Here is a 20,149-nt window from a genome sequence, read left to right on the forward strand (position 1 = left end):
AGCCTCGGATTTGGAGGCACTGATCCTCATCCCGGCCGTTTCACACTCGGCTGCGAACCGCTCCAGTGAGAGCTGTAGATCACGGTCTGATGAAGCCAGTAGGACCACATCATCTGCAAAAAGCAGAGATGTGATCCTAAGGCCACCAAAACGGTTCCCCTCAACACCTTGGCTGCGCCTAGAAATTCTGTCCATAAATCTCTAAAAAATATCCGTCATAGAGAGTAAAACAATGCAGAAGTGGAAGATATTAAAAGGGGATAACAGAAACTATAAGTCTAGTACTAAATACCGCCAAGGTATTTAGTACTAGTATTTTTTAATTACTTTGCTCAGTTTAAAGTTATTTCAGTGACCTTTTGTGGATTTTTCTTTCTTTAACAAAAGGGTCCAAACAAATTTGTCTTTTGTTGTGTTCAGTCTACATGTACAGTCTCTACAAGATTCCACACTTTTTGATCCTTCAAATCAATTCAAATCAAATTTATTTATATAGCACGTTTTAAAAACAACTGTTGTTGACCAAAGTGCTGCACACATAAACATTCAATACAAACATCATACAAAAATACAATATTATTAAAATTCTCACAATGTATTAAAGCCAGTGAATATAAATGTGTTTTAAGAAGAGATTTAAAAACACCAAGACTAATATGAAGGGGCAGCTGATTCCACAGTTTAGGAGCTACCACTGAAAACGCCCGATCACCTCTGTGGACCAGTCTGGACCTCGGGACAACTAAGCACAAATGGGCACTTAATCTAAGTGATCTAGAGGGCACATAAGGCTGCAGAAGATCAGACAAATATGCAGGTGCCTGCCCATTTAGGGCCTTATAAGTCAACAATAAAATTTTAAAATCAATTCTAAAACAAACAGGGAGCCAGTGAAGAGAAGCAAGCACTGGGGAGATATGTTCACGCTTTTTTGTTCGCGTTAAGAGACGAGCTGCAGCGTTCTGAACCAGCTGTAGTGGTGAGAGGCCGGCCTGGCTGACACCAACATACAAAGAGTTACAATAATCCATTTGGGAGCTAATGAAAGCATGAATCACCTGTTCAGTCATTTAAAGTTAAAAATGTTTTCACTTTAGATAAAAGTCTCAATTTAAAAAGGGACTTTCTAACAACTGAACTAATTTGTTTCTCAAAATTAAGACCGGAATCAAAAATACTCCAAGATTTTTTACGTAAGACTTTACAAACTGCTCGAGGCTACCAAGATCAGCAAGGGATGTGCTACAATTGAGAACAAGTGAGAACTGATGATTGTGCTTCCACTGGAAATAAATCTGAGTATCATCTGCATAGGAATGAAAAGAAATATCAAATATTCTAAAAATGGAACCTAAGGGGGGCATGTAAATGGAAAGCAACAGAGGTCCAAGAATGGATCCTTGAGGTACTCCACATGTGAGGGGAGCTGTGGGGGAAGTAAATTCTCCGATATTTACCGAGAAACTCCTATCTGACAGATAAGACCTGAACCAGTCCATCCCAGAGCCTTTGATACCACATAAATCAAGTCTGGAGAGCAAAATACTGTGGTCAACTATCAAAGGCAGCTGTCAGATCTAAAAGGAGGAGAATAACCGAGTCTCCTACGTCTGTAGCTAATAAAAGATCATTAAATACCTTTAAAAGTGCAGTTTCAGTGCTGTGAAGAGTTTTAAAACCTGATGGAAATTATTCAAGAATGCTGTGTGTTTAAAAAAGACTGCAGCTGAATAAAAACAATCCTTTCTAAAATCTTTGACAAAAAAGGAAGCTTTGAGATGGGCCTAAAATTTGAAAAAACAGAAGAATTAAGGTTGTATTTCTTCAGCAACGGTTGAACAACGGTGTGTTTAAAGCAGACTGGAACAACACCTGAGCTGAGACTGCTGCTAAAAATCTCTAAAATGTCAGAACCAACAGATTTTAAAATGTTCTTTAAAAGGTGAGTTGGAATAACAGGAAGTGCTCTTCATTTTATTAACTATTTTCTCCAGCTGATTATAACACACAAGTTCGAACTGTTGAAAGACAGCAGGACTTGCAATAAAGGTGAAAGGTTCGTGTGAAAGCTGAGGGATTAGTAATCTAAGATTTTGTATTTTATTAATAAAAAACTGTTGGAACTTTCAAGACCTGAAGATGGAGGAGTATTTAGAACGAAATTAATGGTGGAGAAAAGAACCCGTGGATTGTGAGAATTATTCACAGTAATACCAGGAAAAAAAAAGACTTTTTCAGCCTTAACAATGTTTTGATACCTCCACAGGCTCTCTTGGAACATAACAAAAGACACATGTAATTTATCTTTTTTCCATTTTCGTTCAGCTTTCCTACAGTCTTGTCTGTAAACAGAACGAGTAACATCATTTAACCAAGGTTCAGACTTTGGTTTAGGTCTGACGGTCTTAAAAGGAGCATCTACATCTAGAACCATTTGACATTTATGATAAAAATTAAAGGTGATTTCATCAGTAGTTAAACCAACAGGAAACTGAAACCTCGTTAAAAGCAGCAGTAGCCTGTTCAACTGATGATATATTAGGCTAGACTCGCTGATGCTCAGCCAGGTTTCAGTCACACACATAAAGTCCCAGCCACGAGTGGAAACAAGTTCATTCAGAATAATAGTCTTATTAGATAGCGATCTAGCGTTCAACAGGGCCATTCTTGTAGGGACAAACGTTGGAGGAAAAGATGATCGTGGTGCCTAAACCACAGGTCGTAGAATTTCTAAGTTCCTCCCACGACTCCGAAGGCCAGAAAAACAGTGGCGAGCGGGACCACTGCAAACATCAAAGCCCACCAGCGGAATCAGACAGGGTTCAACAGGATCCACGACAGACGATAAACCGATCCGGTCAATGGAGAAAGTGCTTCACCAGCTTCACCAGCTTCACCAGCTTCATCAGCTTCACCAGCCTTCCTGCGCGCTTTCCCCGACGTCTGCAGCGGGGCCTGCGACGGTGTCTCCAGACGGATAGGTGCGGATGACGGAACAGGTGCACAGGGACATCAGCCTGTAGAGGGGGAAGCTTGTTGCTAAACCCATTATGATTAAAATAGGCTAGCTTGGTGACAGGTACACGAAGCTCCAACAGAGACTGAAGTTCATATATCAAAAGCTTCATATCCTTGAATAAATATGAAGCTAAAAATAACATAGATTCGATGTCAAACTATGTTTTAGCCATGTATGCCAATTTAATTGTATTCCGCAATATTTAATTTTCTGAACTTCAGCTTTTTTATTTGTTTAATTTTGGTTTTGATAGACCATTAAAAAAATAAATAAGAATGAAACCAGTTTTTTAAAGCTTATCATTTAAGCATAAGAACAGCTTTCTCCCATATTTCTGTACCTTAAAAATTGAAATCTCATTTGAACCTTTTTTTTCCCAGCAAACTTCAGTAAATCAGACTAGTGATTAGAAATATTATATTCTTGCCAAAGTAAAGAGCAAAAAATCCTCTCAGTAGAGGAAAACCTTTCATGTATGTAAACTGAAGTCCTGGACATCACCCCTCCTGGCCATCTTCATTCACATCCCTGACTTTACTAACAAAGTGTTGTCTGGGTTTTGGAGCCATCAGCCTTTCATTCTGTCTTATAAATACAAGACATGATGTGATCGAGTTGTAGAGGCAAACTGCCCTTTTCCCATTACTGTACTCTATGTTTTTGACATAAAAAAAAAAAAAATCAAGGGCAAAAAATATTTAAGTCTCTTTCAGTGAAAAGTCTTCACATTGATGCAGATCTGATATCTTATTTTGGGAATCACAACAAATAAGAAATTAGATTTGATGCCTGCCCATGAGCTGTCATTCCCATTTAGGCAGTTATCTGCATCCTGAGTCCTTCAGTTTGATCTTGTTGGCTAATTTAATTGCTTATTACTTTCAGAAATGTCCCTGTAGGAACAGGTTGCAGATTAGGAACCATAAAGATGGATGTGTAAGGATTTTTTTACTCTTATGGAAATGACTCAACAGGGCTGATTCTTCCTTTAAAATAGTGTTGCTAAAAAAAACTACATTTATGTATGAATGGGACATTTAGAAGATTAGTTAAAAATAGTTTGAAGCTGAGTCAGCATTAACACCATTGTTCTTCTGTTTATAGTTTTTTCAATATATTTTTTACGGTCAAACTACTTCTGTATACACAGCACAATTGCCCGTCTTAATTTAATGCTGAGAGTTTTTACATTTAACACTAGAGAAGTCTTTGTGACCACTCTTTTAAGTGTTAAATTAACCCTTTCAAACTTATTGTGTCAGAAAGGGCATCCAGAAAAAAACAACTGACTTATAAGTTAAACAAAATCAATGAGTACTTTTGCAAGGTGCTATACAGATGTGTAACACCAGCTGTTCCCAATCCCAGGGAGCCTGAGTCTTTGTGTTCCCCTGATGGCTGGAACCTGCTCTCTAGTCCCCCTTTGCAAAAATGGGGACCGCCACTCTCTGCCACTCTCCAGGTGTTGTTCCGTTCCTCCATTTGACATTGAAGAGGCGTGTCAACCATGACAGCTGGAGAAAAGTCTGATTAAATCTTGACTACAGTTTGTCAAGTGAGTCAAATATGTTTTTTCAACAGACTTTCTTTTTGCCACTCCCATAAAGCTCAGACTGGTGAAGAACCTGGACAAGTTGTTGGAGCTCAGTCTGTCCCATCTCACCTGCTGAAGCTTGGACCTCCTTCAGAGAGTCACGGGGGTCTTGGTGGCCTGCTCTTGGTGGATTTACACATGTCCCATATTCCCTTCATTTCTTAAAGATAATAGAACTCCTAGTGACGTTTAAGGCCTTGGAGATCTTTTTGTTACTTATTTTTATTTAATTGGTATTACTCTGTAGAAATTTGATCTCACTGTGGCATTGAAGGTTTGTTTTTCCTTTTTTTTGTAAAGAAGGGCAATTTATAATAACCATGACTGATTTATGACGGCCATAACAGCATAAAACATTCAAAGGGGAGATTACTCTTTATAGGAAATGTGGTAATTAATGGGATTTTTTTTTTATTTTTATTTTGTTAACACATTGAGAGTTCTCCAACATCAGGGCAGGGGGTACTGTACACACACTGGTTCAGAGAAATCACTTGTTTCACATATCAACAATACCAAGGTGTCTGTACTCCCTCCTTTAACTGGCTGTCAGATTGTGAGCAGTTTTTCTTTACTTCCTTGTTTGTAAAAAGATCAGTGTTGTAGCCTTGATTCTCTCCTCAGTGAGTCGCTGACATTTACGCAGTGCCCTTGAGTGCAGAGATGGAGTTGAGGTGCTTCTACAGAAATAACAGTGTTGGTGAGCGAGACGTTGAGGTGTCAACAACATCACACACACTCTGAGTAAATACAACGAGAAGCCTGTTCAGTTTGTTTCACACCCACAATAACAAAGGTTTTCCTGGTGTTTTTGGTCACAAAGCCATCTCTAAACACCTTAGAACTTGTAGTTTTTAGTCCTGTAAAACTTATTTTTATTATTATATGAATGCTGATTAGGCATTCAAACTATTTTTTGCTATGTTTGAATTTTTCCATGTTTTTTGCAATCCAACTACTTCTGCATACTTTGTGCTATATTAACTATTCATATATATATATATATATATATATATATTTAACTACTTTGAAAACATTTTCTTTGGAATCTGCTTCAGTTGTTTTTGTCTTCTTATTTTTAACTTTAAGCTGCTTTTTTATTGTCTTTTGCTGCTTTTAGTAAGCCTTTTAGTACTGTTTGCTTCTAGCATGTGTTGCTACTTTTAGCTTTTAGCTAGCCTTATCTACTTTGAACTTGTTGCCTGTGTTTTGCTCCTTGCTTTTTTTAGCTTTTAGCTAGTTTTTTTTTTGCATCTTTTAAGTCTTTCAGCTCTCACACTGCATTTTCACAGAAAATGTCATTTTTTTACTTTTGCGGTTGTTTTGTGCAGGTTCTGCTTTCTCATTTTCTGAAAATAGTTATTAGTTATTAATAGTTCATTTGGCATGCTGTGCAGATCACAAAGTGTTTACATTGTGCAACTGCTTGTAAAAAACTGTTGCTGATAGAATTTTTCATAGGTATTTCCCCATTTAAAATTCAAATAAACAAACCTAAAATGTACATTTAGGAAGCTATGTAATGTACAGTATGTGATGCTTAAAGCCAATGGGAAAGTGGAATTTCTCCTCAGGTGTACAATGCAACAGTTAAATTTATTAGCATCCTAACTGTAAAACTTCATTGTTCTGCTGAGCCTGGAAAACTACCACTTAATAATCTTATTCTATGTTTTCTGTAAGCTGCAGACCATCCATTATGTCCTGTCACTGCATCAATGCACAATCAATCATGTCTGCTTGATTATACAGTTTAGAATGGACAGTTTTTCCATTTTTATCACCTTGGGCCAACAATATACTTGCTTTGACTTCATGTAGGTGAAAAACTCCAACTTTCACATTGTTAGTTCTATACTTGGTACCAGAGGCTTCTAAAAGGCCGAATTAGATTGTGGAGAATTCTAAGATGTAAACAATGACCATGAAGAAAATAAAGGAGATATCAATGTCAGTTTATTTATATACCACATAAAAACAACTGAGTTGACCAGAGTACTTTACAATTCAATATATAAAAAAATGATAAATGAAATACAAAAATACATCATAAAACTATCAGCTATATAGGAACTCAAGCTCTGCTCGAATCAAACGCCAAGGAAAAAAAATGGGTCTTAATCATGGATTTAAAAGACTCAACAGTCTCAGGGTAAACCTTTCCATAGGTTAGGAGCAGAAATTGCAAAGGCCTGATCACCTCTGAATCTTAGTCTGGATCCAGGAACATGCCTGAGTTTATCTAAAGCCAGTGTCTCTTTGGAGTGCAACTATTGAAGACTAGTTGGGGATTTTAAATTGGGAGAAAATATGCCAATTATCAGTTGCAGGCTCACTGAATTCTGAGTGTATGCAACCAGTGAGCCATGCAGCTGCATTTTGTGCAGCCAATTTTAGAAATTCATGGCCTGTTTTAGTGTGCATAGTTTGCAGAACTGTATTCTAGGCCATGCACATTATTTTGTTGCCCATCTCCTCCCACATTGCACCCACCTTGGCAGGTGCTCCCATGTTTAGGATTTCACCTGCTGGAGTACACTTTACAAATCAAGAAGCTAGTCCAAATCAGATTTGGACTAGCTTTTTATACAACTTATCAGTGTAGTTTTTCAACCTAGACATTTCCCAACTTTTTGAACATGTATGAAACTCAAGTAACAGGACCATACGCCTCAGCACTCATTCAAGGAAATTGAGAACCACCATGACATTCTGGAGACTCCTTTATGACTAGTTGCAGCTGAGTGAGATGCCACCTAAACAAAGCTTCAGATTTTAGCTATTAGCTAAACAATTATTATTACCAACAATTCAGCAGTAGCCCTGTCAAAAAGGTGTGAAGGATCATCATTACAGATTGCAAAACTCCCCTAAGAACTCGATCTGCAGAAACGTACAGGGACAAGTGAGTGAACTGTGCTCTTATCGCACTGAATAGCATCTGTGGAAGCTTTGGACCCCGAGCCCCCAGCTGCTGCAGCAGCACGACAGGACTTTTATTGTGCTGCTGCTTTCTGCCTGTATGTTTCTAAGAGTGCCACCAGGAACGACCAGAGCAAAGAGCTTGCCAGTCTTTTTCTTTCCAAATAATCAGACGCACACAGTCCTACATGAATGAGTCTTCTGCCGAGTCTGTGCGATGTCACAGCCTAAAAACACCCACTCACTTCAAACACGAGCCACATTCAGAGGTTCTGTGAGTTTCATCTGCAAAGCAAACACAACAGCCTCAATCTTTTGTAGCCTCCTGTGAATGGTCTTTAATAGTGCTGAGTCAGCGTTCACACAATTGCTTTTCTGCTTATAATTTCTTCTGTACATTTTTTGGATTGTAACTACTTCTGCATACTTTCAGCTGTTTTAACCATGTATATACCAAAACATTCAGCTTGTTCAGGACATTACAGCTATAACTTTTGATTTTTGTATGTTTTATACATTTTTAATGGTTTAATTTTATGTTTTTTCTCATTTAAATGAACAAAGAAGTCTTCTTCAGCCTACTTGCTTCATTTTTAGCTATTTTTTCATTGGTTTAACTTTTTTCCTACTGTTTTGCCAATTTGAGCTTTTAGTGAAAGATATTTTAATTATTTTAGTTACTTTTAGGTTTAGCTACTGTTTTTCTGGTTTTAGCCTTTAGCTGCAGTGTTTCTGGTACTAAAGTTTAGCTATTCTCTTGCTAATTTCAGGTTTTGCTTTGCTAACTTTAGTAAGTCTCTGTGTGTGGGTGTGCGTTTGCAGGTCTGTGTGTGAACTCAGATCACATTTTTACAGTGAACATGGCAACAATAGCAACCAGATTGGCATCCTTGTTGTAGGAGCAAGAGAAGAACGCATCGCAGGTCCCCCAGAAAAGCAGCCAGAGAGAGAGAATACAGCACAGAGAATTGATTATTCGTCATTTTTTTTCTTTGTTTGTTTTAGGAATGTTCTGTTGAATATGTAGACAGCATAAACAAGCAGATGTGCGATGAAACCATACCTGGCTGTTTATAGTCTCCCTGCCAGCCCTACAGAGCACAGCGTTGCATATTGTGGATGTTCTGCAGGTTTGCAGATTAGCCACTCTTGCATGATGATCAGATATGATTGTGAGTACAGTGTCTCTGAGTCCCGGGCTCATATTTCCACAATCCTGCATAGTCAGCAAGGTCTGCCCTTATTGCTGAATGTTCTGACAGCTATTTTCCCACCATCCCTAGCAGTTAGAACATCAGTGATGAATTTGGCAAGTGATGACTTTTCTTGATGAGCCTAGCAGCTACAGTGTAAAAATTAGGGTGTGCAGGTTGTCCTTTCCTGAAGACTTGGGTGTGATCTGTGTTCAGTAGTGTGACTGCCACAATCAGCAGTGTTGTGATCATCAAACACACTATCATGACAAGTTCTGGGCATAAATACCAAGTTATGTTGTTTAACACTTGGGTGTTCACCAGCTCATACTCCTGATACTGTAGGAGATTTTAGTACATCCCAAGGTCATGGCTTGGAGCAGCTGTGCTCAGAGGCCCACTGAGATCGTACTGGGCATACCAATGAAGCACAAATCCAACCAGATGCTTCATCCTTTCTTCCTCCTGATGAGTGTGGAGAAAGACACGGGACAGGAGGAAGATCTGGAACAGATACAAGCTTTTGCTCATAAACCTGGCATGATGGTCGGCCCCAGGGGAATACATGTGAAAATGTTCAATGGTCTCTCCTCTCTACATTCGGATTGGCTGAAAAAATACATGTGGTAAAATCCATATGTCATTTTGCCAACATAATGTGAAGTTATCAGTAGGTTTTTCCCCAGATGCAGTGCTGCTTGTGGGCCTCCTGTTGCATTCAGGCTTACCTGGCATTTTCCAGATGATTTTCCTAAGTTCTGAACCCCAAATACAAAATTAAACATCCAAATCAAATATTGTTGGTTTACTGTTATGATGCTAGTAGCTCTAAACCAATAATTGTTTTACCAACATAGTTGTACTCTTGATAGGCATGATTGACTGTTCTTTATAATGTATTAAAACATTTAAACATTTATCAGTACACATACATACATGTAGTTTGTGTGTCATGCTTTTAGGAAAGAAATCTCCAAGTTTAGATTAAATATAGCATCTGTTTGACTCTTAGAGGCCCTTGTCTCATCAAAAAAAAGGTTGTTTATAATTAATGTTTTATTTTCGTTTTTTATACACTTTGAAAGTCCATCATTAACTTTACAACAACTTTCATATTTTCTACTAATTGACTAAATTTTGCTGATTCGTCAAAATTTCAAGAGGGTTGAGCGACCCTTGAAATTTATTTTAAAAATCTACAAAAAATGACATGGCTCCTTAGACCCAAAGGAACACTGATCCACACTGAGAGCAAAACCTTTCCAAAAAATGTTGGTTTGGACCACCCTGTTCTTTTGTCATGTTTGTTGAAGAGAAAAAAAAGATTTTACTTTGGGGATTTCTGAAAAAGCAATTGTTGTAGAATTATCAAAGAACCAACTAGCTGTCCTTCCAGGAACAGGTGGTTTTGTTTCAGGTGGAAATAGAAACATCTGTCTAACCTAATCTGTAACTGCTGACATTTATGATTGGCAGGGTCATTTCATAATGCACTTTACAATTCAGAGAAGATTGTTTAGACATCCTTTCAACCCATAAATGCTGACTACCTCCTGGGGTCTGTGTACTGAAAGCTTAACTCAAGAATTTGTGAGTCAATAAATGTGCATCAGTAGATGATAGGCTGTCCAGAGCTAACATCATAGCATCAGTGAGCTAAACGTTGAACTGCAGATGTTAACTTTTAAAATATATCTGTGCCAAAAGTAGCTGCCTTTAAATTGCTTTTAGTGATTCATTTCAGGCAGTAATATTGTCAAAATTAAAACTCATGTTGCATATTTTCCTTTCAGTATTTCACATTAACATATTTAACATTCATTATACCCCCCACCCTCTTTTTTATTACTCAACATTTATTTACAGTGATTTACAAGTAAAGCCACAACAAAGCTGCTCAGCCATGGAAACGGAGGAAATTCTTGAACTCATTTGCAAGATCCTTCTATGACTGCAAAAATGTAACCAATAAAGGCCGGCTAAAAAGACCAAAAAATGTTGCTTTTCAAAATTATGAAAAGCAACATTAAGCTGCCCCCAGATAAACTATATTCCTTTATTTAATCAGGTTTGATAAACTATTATTTAAAAAAACAAATGTGCCATTTAGAGCTAAACAACAGAATGACAGTTTTATTACATGTAGCAGTGTTTTTCTTTATTCTTCCAGAGGAACGTGTCGGCATCATTTCTCCACCATCCCACTTCAGTCATTTCTCTGTGTCCAAACACTTGGGACATGGAACAGGTCTACGGCGGCCATGTGCTTTACAACAGCCTCCTATTTCACATAAACAACCTCACTCCTGTTCTCAGCTTAGGTTTCAGTTCTTCACACACGCTCACTGCTTCCTTCTTGCTGTGTAAATGATGAAAGTAAAAGGAATACATGGAACCGACAGGGGCATCTGGCCTAACTCCAGGAGAAAATGGAATTGGATTAGTGCCTTTGTGTGTGTGTGTGTGTGTGTGTGAGATGTGGTGGGGAGCATGGGTGGGGGTGGGTGGCAACAGCAGATCCAACAATGGAGCTCAGCAGCAGCCAGCTGCCCAGCGGTGAAATGCTGATGAACAGTGAGGAAAAAGAGTCGCTGTTGCTGCACCTTCCTGTGTGTGTGTTGTGTACCTGCTTTTTGTTACCTTTCTAGGACCATTTCTGGTGTATTCAGCTACCTTGTCAGAACAGTAGTCCTTATGGGGACCAGAGCCCTGTCCTAATACGGTGGAACGTGATTTGGGTTTAGGCCTAAGGTGAGGGTTAGGCATGTACTTGTCAAGGTTAGGTTTAGAGCAGCGGTCTGTAGCCTGCATCTCTGGGGCCAAATGTGGCCCCTTGTAACTTTGACTAAAAACAACATGTATCTGAATCAGTTCTGTTTTGAAATGAACAGATTTTTTTTTTTTTTTTTGTGGTTTACCTGTCTGCTGTTTTTCCAGCAGCAGAATGGCACAAGTTATTTACAAGGTTTGGCTGTGTAAACTCAGATTTTTAACACAGATTAGTTGACATGTCAATAATTATAAATGCTCTGATTCTAATTTCAGTACCAGAATCAGCTAATTGAGCTCAAATTTTTATTTAAATATATTTAAAATTCAGTGATCAGTTTTGAACTTCAGAACGTTTTGACATACAGTGCAGTAAATTTTCCGATAGACCAGAAAATGTATATTCTTCAACATAATTTAGGTAAATTACTGTCAGTGTGGAAATGAGTTTTGACTCAGTCATCCACAATGACATTTATGCTGGTTCCTGCTGTGTGTGTGATATTTTCTAAGCTTCCAGCAGATTGGGACTTTAAACAGCAGCTTTTTGTGGCTGATTAAAGAACCAAGATTTTCACAAAGAATTGTGTTATTGCAGCTTCTTTTTCTTTATAAGCTTTTGTCAGCAGATTAAATTTCACCATCTTTTCTCCCTCGATGCAGTGCTGGACCTAAAGGGGACAACATCTATGAGTGGAGGTCAACTATCCTGGGCCCCCCAGGCTCCGTGTACGAGGGAGGAGTGTTTTTCCTGGACATTGCCTTCACACCAGACTACCCCTTCAAACCACCGAAGGTGAGTGAAGCCCCTCAGCTATGCAGCACGGCTCCCACCCCTCAATACTTTGATCAGAGTCACCTTTGCTTCAGGGATTAACCTTTTAAGACTTTTTCACTTAAATCATGTTGTTACAGCAGCATGAAGACCTGAAACAGGCTTGATGAGAAATGGTTCAGTTAGATTTTGAGTATATTCTGTAGGATTCCTAAAAACTTATTACTTAGCTGTTATATCTGTTTCAGTATGTAAGCATTAAATGCATTATTAATTCTTTATGAGTTATATGCAATAAAAAATATCAGTTTTGTTTTAGTTAATCTTAATTCAATTTAGGTGCTAGATTTTAATGAATGTTTTTTAGTTCATCTGTCTCACTTCACATTTCATGTAAAAACAAAAAACACCAAGGTTCTTTACATTAAAACTTGAGACCAAATTAATGGATCTCAGCCTAAACGAGTAAACAAACACATAAAAGTTCTTTTTAAAAACTATCCTGTTAAAAACTAAGCTCACATTGTTTTCCTACTGACTTTAGTAAGCACCTCAGAGCTTTTCTTCAAAAAGAAAAAGCCAATTTCTAAATAAAAAAAGAGATGTTGGATTTCTGTGCAGAATGATTTATATTTTAGAGCTGTTTCTGTGATCCTTAAATCATGTTCAAACCTCTGTTATAGAGTATTGTGATGAATTGTTTTTAAATGCAGCACTGAGATCTAACAGGACAAGTATGGACCCAAGTTCACTGTCTGAGGCCAGGAGGATATCATTACTAACTTTCACCAGTGCTGTTTCTGTGCTTTGATGAGCTCTAAACCCTGGCTGAAATTCCTTAGGTTATTTCTGTTCAGATGTTCAAACAATTGATTTGAAACTGTTTTCTCAACAAGGAATGGGAGATTAGATACAGGTCTATAATTGGCCAGAACTCCTGAATCAAGTTATTGCAGCTTCTTTTTCTTTATAAGCTTTTGTCAGCAGATTAAATTTCACCATCTTTTCTCCCTCGATGCAGTGCTGGACCTAAAGGGGACAACATCTATGAGTGGAGGTCAACTATCCTGGGCAACTAGCAACTTTGTTAACAGCCCTTAGGCTGTTAACAAAGTTGCTAAATTGCTGGAAAAACCCATATTGTACTTAGCATTTTTTTACACCATCACAATGGATTTGCCTACTACACTGAGTGAACACTTAGTTCTGAATAATGTGAAGTATTTGCATTCTGCTCAGTGCCAGTACTTAACATCTTTTTTGCTCCTTCTCCCTATATTATATCTTGTTCTAAAGTTATTGTCCAGTGATTTATTTGTTTTTTCACTAGCATTCGTACAGTAATACGGTAACGAAGTATGGATTTTCACAAAAAACAACTTTAAAAACTTGCAGAACAAAAGAAGTGCTGATTGCATGTGTATTTGAGTTGATGCAGCAAGGGTCTGTTATAGGCTGGCTGGCATTAGTCAACACTGTGGCAGTTGAAATTTCAATTTACATTTAGAAACATTTTCATCAAGCCTGTCAGACTGAGGAATGCAACTCAGATGAAGAGTAGGATAATCAGGCAGAGCAAGAGTTTGAGTTGGAAGAACCGTCCCTGTTTGAGCCAGTTTGACTCAGATTATTTCAAAGCCATGTTTGATGCTGCTGTAGAAGGTAAACAGTGTTGACAACAACAATCATCTTCAGAATTTAAATAGATACAAATCTATTTTTATTCCTGTTTCCAGAGCGATGTGATTTGTTTGTTTTTTTGCTTTATCCCACTGGTGTTGACTGGACTGATAGCACAGGGTTTCCCCCAGAAAAGAGGCTAAGCCTGGTGGTAGGTGGCCGATCGCCGGCCGACCGTGATTTAGTAAAAAAAATTATTCAAGTTGACAGGAAAGTTGAAAATATGGCTATTTATTATGTGATATTGTAAGATATTTGTGTCAAATATTTACACAACTACAGTTTTACAAAAAGGCACTTTTGAAATACTTTCTTGAAAAAAATTGTTTGCACCTAATTTAAATCCTAATTTAAGTCACATTTACAAATAAATAAAATTAACATAAATGAAAAAGTGCAAACAAAGCACCAACAGGTCTCACATCAAGGCCAATGAATAACAACAGAGAACTCTGAAAAACAGACAGATGCTGTACTGTACTGTGCTTTGTGTGGCACAGGCTGCATGTTGGATCACTACATGGAACAACAAAACTTATCTAATGCTGAATTTAATAGCATCATTTTACTGTTAAACAAAGATAAATTAGCATGCATCATATTAATATTTTTCACTAAGTACATGCTTTGTGCAGGGACGGGGACAGCGCTATTGCGTCACTGTTGGTGCGCGCACCCTCGCGTGGTGATCAACACGGTGACCTCGCTGTGGGGGTGCTGGTGGAAAATAACGTGTATAAAAAAAATGATGTATTTTACAATAAACAAACGGAGCTTAGCCTGGCGATGGGGTAGGGAAAGCCTGGTGGCCCGCCAGGCTGATAACACACTGGGGGAAACCCTGCAGCAGTGTTATAAGCTGTACTGCAAGAGGTTGGGCTAAAAGTAAAGTTCACATAGGAAGCAGTATGCTGCAGCCACCTCTTCCATGTGTGACAGCAGATCGCTGAGTGTGTAGTTCTGTGTGCTGAGACTTAAAATCTGGCAATTTCAGTCTATCCTGGTTCTCTTCATTAACCACTTCCATTTGCTTATTTTTGCTTATATTTTGCCAGAAATGCATTCAGTGTTGCCACAGTTGGCTCAGTTGTTTTGCTGCATCTGTACAGAATATAAGTAAATGCAAATTCAGTAGAAAACATACCAATACAGAGAAAAAAACATCAAGAAAAAAACAAACAGACTTACTCAGAGTAACTCTGATCAATTGACTTCTGCTTTGTGTGACGTCAACAGAAGATTTGCATGTTTGGTAGAATTTTAACACCATGAAATGACTTTTACAGCAATACTAATAGAACTAGAGAAATTTGTGACTGCTGAGTGGGAAAAGACTGAAGTTTGTTGAAAACAGATTTGTTCAAGTTAAAACAAGCTAAACTCAGTAAAACAGCTAAAAGCTAAAATTAGCAAAATAGTAGCTAAAAATTTAAATCAGCAAAACTGTAACTAAAAGCTAAAATTAGCAAAGCAGCCAGTGGTTTAAGTTGACAACACCATATCTGAAAGCTAAAGTTAGAGAAGGCTTTTAGTGCGTGCACATGGAGGAGGTCATGGTTTGCGGGAGATCTCTGTGGAAATGTGATTATAATATATTTATTTAACATGTAAAGTCTGTCCATTGCAGAACTTTTACATCCCCTGGGTCATATCTGTATAAATGTCAGGTCTTCAGACTTACTATGTTGTAAGGTAATGATAGATGACCAGCTAGCTGAAATAATCATCAAACTTGAGTTGATGATATCAAAGTCAGTTCAGAGGGAAGTGGTGGCTGCTCTAAAACTGCTGGAAGAAAAAGACAGTCGGGGTTCATTTGTTGATTTTGTACCAAGGGGTACTGGGTTGGCACTTACCCCATATCTTCAGACCTATTCAGGTTTGTTTTGAATGTGATCATGTATCTGAAATTGTTTGCCTTTTCTTTCTCTTCGCTCATTGTGTCACATGTTGAAACTTTTCTTTGTTCATAGCTTAGCTGAAGAGGTCACCACTTAGTGTGAGTAGGATATTAGGTTTGCTAGTTTGAATTTTAAGTACCCAAACAATCCAGCCAGACACAGTAAAGTTTTGCACTATCTACTCCATCTTAATGCTCATAAAATTGACTTACAAGAGACCCAATTTATGAGATGAAGATCACACCAGACTGAAGAGGAAGTATACTTGGTCCTTTTCCAGCAAATCAAGAGGTGTTGCTGTTCTTATTCAGAAAGATATTTCCTTTGTTCAAGTTAAAACCATTTCTGATTCTGTATGCAGGTTTATAATTATCCTGGGACAGATTTATAATGTAAAAGTGGTTCTTGTGAATGTGCATGCTCCAAATTTAGTTTTCTTAAACTTGTCTGATTTTACTATTTATGATTTGATTGTGGGAGATGATTTTAACTGCTGGGTTGACTCTTTCTGAGACCAATCCTCCTCCACTTCTGCTCTTCAGTCAAAGTCTGTTGAAGTGCTTGAAGCCTTTATGAAAGAGTTTAATGTTATGGAATAAATATGAGACTGTTGTGGTCTTGGACTATGCTTCAGTCTTCATGAACATTTATTTCCTGAAATCGAATAAAGCAAGACCACTATGGCATCTTGACACACATCTACTTCTAGATAATGAAAAAATGAAACAAATCAATATTTTCTTTCAGGTTATCAAGACTCTAGAGGTCACAGCTTCTGTGTGATATAAGACCCAAATAGTCTAAACATAGGGATAGGACGGACACATTTTGGATTCATCAACTGTGACAAATATCTACATCCTGGTTGATACACTAAGTGGAAAGTGGTGCATGAGTAACATTAAATAAAACACTAGTGGAATTTTATTAGTGGCTGTATTGATGTATTGATCCTTCCTCAGTGGCATTAACACTTCTATGATAGTGTTTGCCCCTACAAATACCTTGGGACTATTTTAGATGGCAAATTGAATTTTGAAGCCAACTTTCAGACAGTTAAAAAGTTACACCAGTGCCTCTTCTGCTTGAGGAAACTCCGTCATCTTAATACTGACCAAACCATAATGTGTGTTTATCAACTCAGTTCTATCCTTCTCTGTGGTGTCATGGTTTGGTTATACAACTCTGACAGAGAGGAGTTCTCTTCAGCAGGTGGTGAAATTGTTGAGCCCCAACAATCAGTCACATCCCTGTACAACAGGCAGGTTCAGCGGATTGCCACTTCTGTTTTAAATGATGACTTTCAGTGTTTCAGCTTCTTCCTTCTGAAAGAAGATTCTTACAAAGAAATAAAATTGTTTTAAAAACTATAAAACTGAAGTGGTGTTTGCATATATATTAACTCCTTTGCTTCAAAACTCCAACCATTACATTCAGAGGCCACATAATTTGTTAAATCAGATCTGCCTTTCCACCAGATAAACAATCTATGGATTTTATTTGGAGCAAGAAACCACCTAGACTGGCCATCATGTCTTACAGAGGCCCAAAACTCTGGGTTGAGTGACACTACCTAACCTCTTGTACTACTACTGTGCAAATATAAGAAATCTGAATTGTTGGGATCAGTAGAAAGACAATAAATTCTGGTAAATTGGAAACTTGCAGCTTTTATTTATTTTTTCTTGTGCCTAGGGGGAATTGTTGTTTGTTGATTTGACATGTTAATTTTTTTAAATAAAGAATGTTTATTAAAAAAGCTAAAATCATCAAAACTGTATCTGAAGGCTAAAAGTAGCATAAGAAAACAATAATAGAGCAAATATGCAGAAGCAGATTCCAAAGAGTGCTATGTTCTGAAACAACTGAAGATTCCTCAATGTATTTTTAGAGTAAAATTTATGTAACTAAATGTAAATCATTCAAAACATATAAAAGTTATGAATACTAAAAGTGTCTTCAGGTAAATCATTGTGCAGTGAGTATAACTTTACTGTACCCCTGTGACCACTGTCTTATCCTCCTGAGACCTGGGCTTTTGTGTGATCTACATTTATAATTTATTCCAGTTATCTAGAATTAGTAAAACCTGAAAAATAAACTTCTTTTTTGGTTTTGAGCAATTAGTAGTTGAAAAATAAAACATTTTTAATAAAACATTTTAATTTAAAAAATATCAAAAGCTAGTCTCTCTGAAGAAGAGCAAGATGTTTAAGTTAAACATTATAAAATACTTTGATGCAGAAAGCCAAAATCATCATATCAGAGTGCAGGACTTTCATTATTTCATCATTTTTAAAAATCTAAATTTAAAAGAGATTATTTCCATACTGCAGTATTTTTCAAACAGTTTATATATGACAGCAACATTTAATGAAAAACAGAAATTCTGTGCTGGGTTTTGGTTTTGGTGTGCCACTGCAGTACCCCCATCTGGCCACTCCTTTAAAAACTTTTTGGAAGCTGAGTCAAGTAAAGTGTCATCTACATTAAGGTCCACTTTAGCTGGAGATATATTCATAAAAATGGAGAATAAAACAGAACCTAAAATTGAGTCCAGGGGGACTCTTTCTAAAAAAACTGGACTTATATTCATCTGCAATAACATACTGAGTCCAAACCCACTCTAAAGCCACATCACTCAAAGCATTATCACAGAGTCTGTGTAACAGCAGCTCTGATCAACAGATAGATCAACAGGACATCCAAATTTGGCTTCTTGTCCAAGGTGTTCAATTAATTTAAATATTAAAATGATCTGAATACAATATGTTTACATTCAGAATGAATAAGGTGACAGAGTATCTGTGAATTTAGTCTCAAACTGTGCACAGCCTCTAATATACCCAGAAACACAGCAGTTACAGTAGTGAGCTGCTGCTCTGCCTCTCACTCAGCTAACTAACAGTATGGAGGGGGTTTCCTGTGCTTCACCTGGTCTGGTGTTAGCTGATCCTCTAACACCAGTCTAAAAAATATAAAACATCTTCTAGAGCCAGAACAAAGTCAGATCATTTTGTCACTTTAAACAATTTTTCCAGTAGACATTTCTGAGTCTCTGTAGAAGATCACAGTGCAGGGAGACATTTGATCTGCATAGATCACACGGCTTGCCTTTAAATCCCTGCATATGCATGTATTCATTTTGTCAGTTTCATTCATAAATTCTGTTTTTAATGATGTTGTTTGTGAACGCTCTTTACAACACCAGCCTGTAGTTCCAACCTCTGATCAGACAGCACTGCAGACATAATTTACACTCTCCAAAGACCAGTTAGTGATATTAAAAAAGATGACAATGTTATATAAATGACAATTGTAAATGGATGTTAAAACAGCCAGCAGGAAAATGAGACACTGAACTCGGATTCCTCTCCTGCAGCTTCAATTTCACAACATTTTCTGTCTTAAAAAGGAGGTACTAATTACTACACTAACTAGGTTTTAAACATTTTAGTTTGGTCTCTGGCTCCTAGTGTAGTCAGTACTTTGCTGTGTCCCAGCAAAGAGTTGAGACTGCTTTAGTTTTTCAGTACCAAAGTCGATTGGTCAGCAGTTGAAACTGAAAACGGAGAAAAAAGAAAAAGCTGTCCTAATTGAGCACTGACTCTGGGGGGTCGTTTACACAAAGGTGTTTTTCAGGAGAGAACCTGTAACATTTCTGTTATAGTTCGGCTATTTATTTACACAACAACAGCGGTCGGATGATCTAATTCAATTCAGTTTATTTATATAGTGCCAAGTCACAATAAAAGTTGTCTCAGGGCACTGTACAAAAACACTGACATACTTTATAAAAGCCAAATATGTAAAAGTTATCTAAAGATGCGTTGGATCTTCACTTCATCGCAGTCTCCCATCCTGAGCAGCACACAACAGTGGACCCTTCAGGGTTTGCCAGAGTCTTCTGTGTCCGCTGTCCTCACTCTAATTACATCCATGTCCTCTCTAACTGCATCCATATATCTCCTCTGTGGCTGTACTATGTCTTTTTCCTGCCAGCTGCATCTCTATCATCCTTCTACCAATATACCCACTGTCCCTCCTCTGCACATGTCCAAACCATCTCAGTCTGGCCTCTAACTTTATCTCCCAGACGTTCAACCTGTGCTGTACCTCTGATGACCTCATTCCTAATCCTGTCCATCCTTGTCCCTCCCAAGGAGAACTTCAACATCTTCAGCTCTGCCACTTCCAGTTCTGTCTCCTGTCCTTTTGTCAGTCCCACTGTCTCCAAACCATACAACATAGCTGCTCTCACCTCTGTCTTGTAAACCTTTCCTTTGACCTTTGCTG

General features: G+C 37.8%; 1 protein-coding gene across 2 annotated transcripts in view; it reads left to right on the forward strand.

Annotated features, from left to right (window-relative positions):
* The window catches only part of LOC108248128 (ubiquitin-conjugating enzyme E2 E2-like), an 86,581-nt gene that overhangs the window by 49,361 nt on the left and 17,071 nt on the right, over positions 1-20,149 (forward strand). For both annotated transcript variants that reach the window (XM_037975729.1, XM_017436658.3), the window contains one exon: positions 12,161-12,293. In XM_037975729.1, the coding sequence (XP_037831657.1) occupies positions 12,161-12,293 (133 nt within the window). The remainder of the gene's footprint in view (positions 1-12,160; positions 12,294-20,149) is intronic.

The sequence above is a fragment of the Kryptolebias marmoratus genome, linkage group LG5 (assembly GCF_001649575.2).
Source record: "Kryptolebias marmoratus isolate JLee-2015 linkage group LG5, ASM164957v2, whole genome shotgun sequence".
NCBI lineage: Eukaryota > Metazoa > Chordata > Actinopteri > Cyprinodontiformes > Rivulidae > Kryptolebias > Kryptolebias marmoratus.